This window comes from Nestor notabilis, unplaced genomic scaffold (genome assembly GCF_000696875.1).
Source record: "Nestor notabilis isolate BGI_N333 unplaced genomic scaffold, ASM69687v1 scaffold10433, whole genome shotgun sequence".
NCBI lineage: Eukaryota > Metazoa > Chordata > Aves > Psittaciformes > Psittacidae > Nestor > Nestor notabilis.
Genome location: NW_009921493.1, coordinates 11,831 through 12,187, shown reverse-complemented (window position 1 = coordinate 12,187; position 357 = coordinate 11,831). Strand labels below are relative to the sequence as shown.

The following is a 357-nucleotide window of genomic DNA, read 5'->3' as shown; positions in this document are numbered from 1 at the left end:
CAGTTTAAAAATATTCCATGTATTTCAGCAGGTTTTCATCCTTTCCTGATGAGATATTGTAACTGTGTTGCGGTTTCAAAGCAGAAGATGCTGAATACCAGACGAAGACCTTCCCACTTGCCTTGTTTACATCAGTCCTCCTCCATCCATTATGTGGATATCCAGGTGTATATTTAACCTGCAAATGGATACGGTGGGACTCCTTTCACCCCTAGCCCTGTTATCTATTAAAACAGAGAGAAAAAAAACAAAGATCAGTGCAACAATTCACCACTATCAATCAGACACTTGCTTTTCTTTCACAATTAGACATGCTTCAGTTTAGAAAAGGACTCTGTCCTCCAGCTGGACATCCTA

At 40.1% G+C, this 357-nt stretch overlaps 1 protein-coding gene across 2 annotated transcripts in view; it reads right to left on the bottom strand.

The window, feature by feature from the left end:
• LOC104403129 (regucalcin) overlaps window positions 1-357 on the bottom strand; it is a 12,106-nt gene continuing 11,749 nt past the window's right edge. Inside the window, exon 6 of one of the 2 annotated variants that reach the window (XM_010011180.1) lies at window positions 1-224. In XM_010011180.1, the coding sequence (XP_010009482.1) occupies window positions 174-224 (51 nt within the window). In that variant the 3' untranslated portion in view covers window positions 1-173. The remainder of the gene's footprint in view (window positions 225-357) is intronic. The other variant, XM_010011181.1, reaches the window with a different exon arrangement.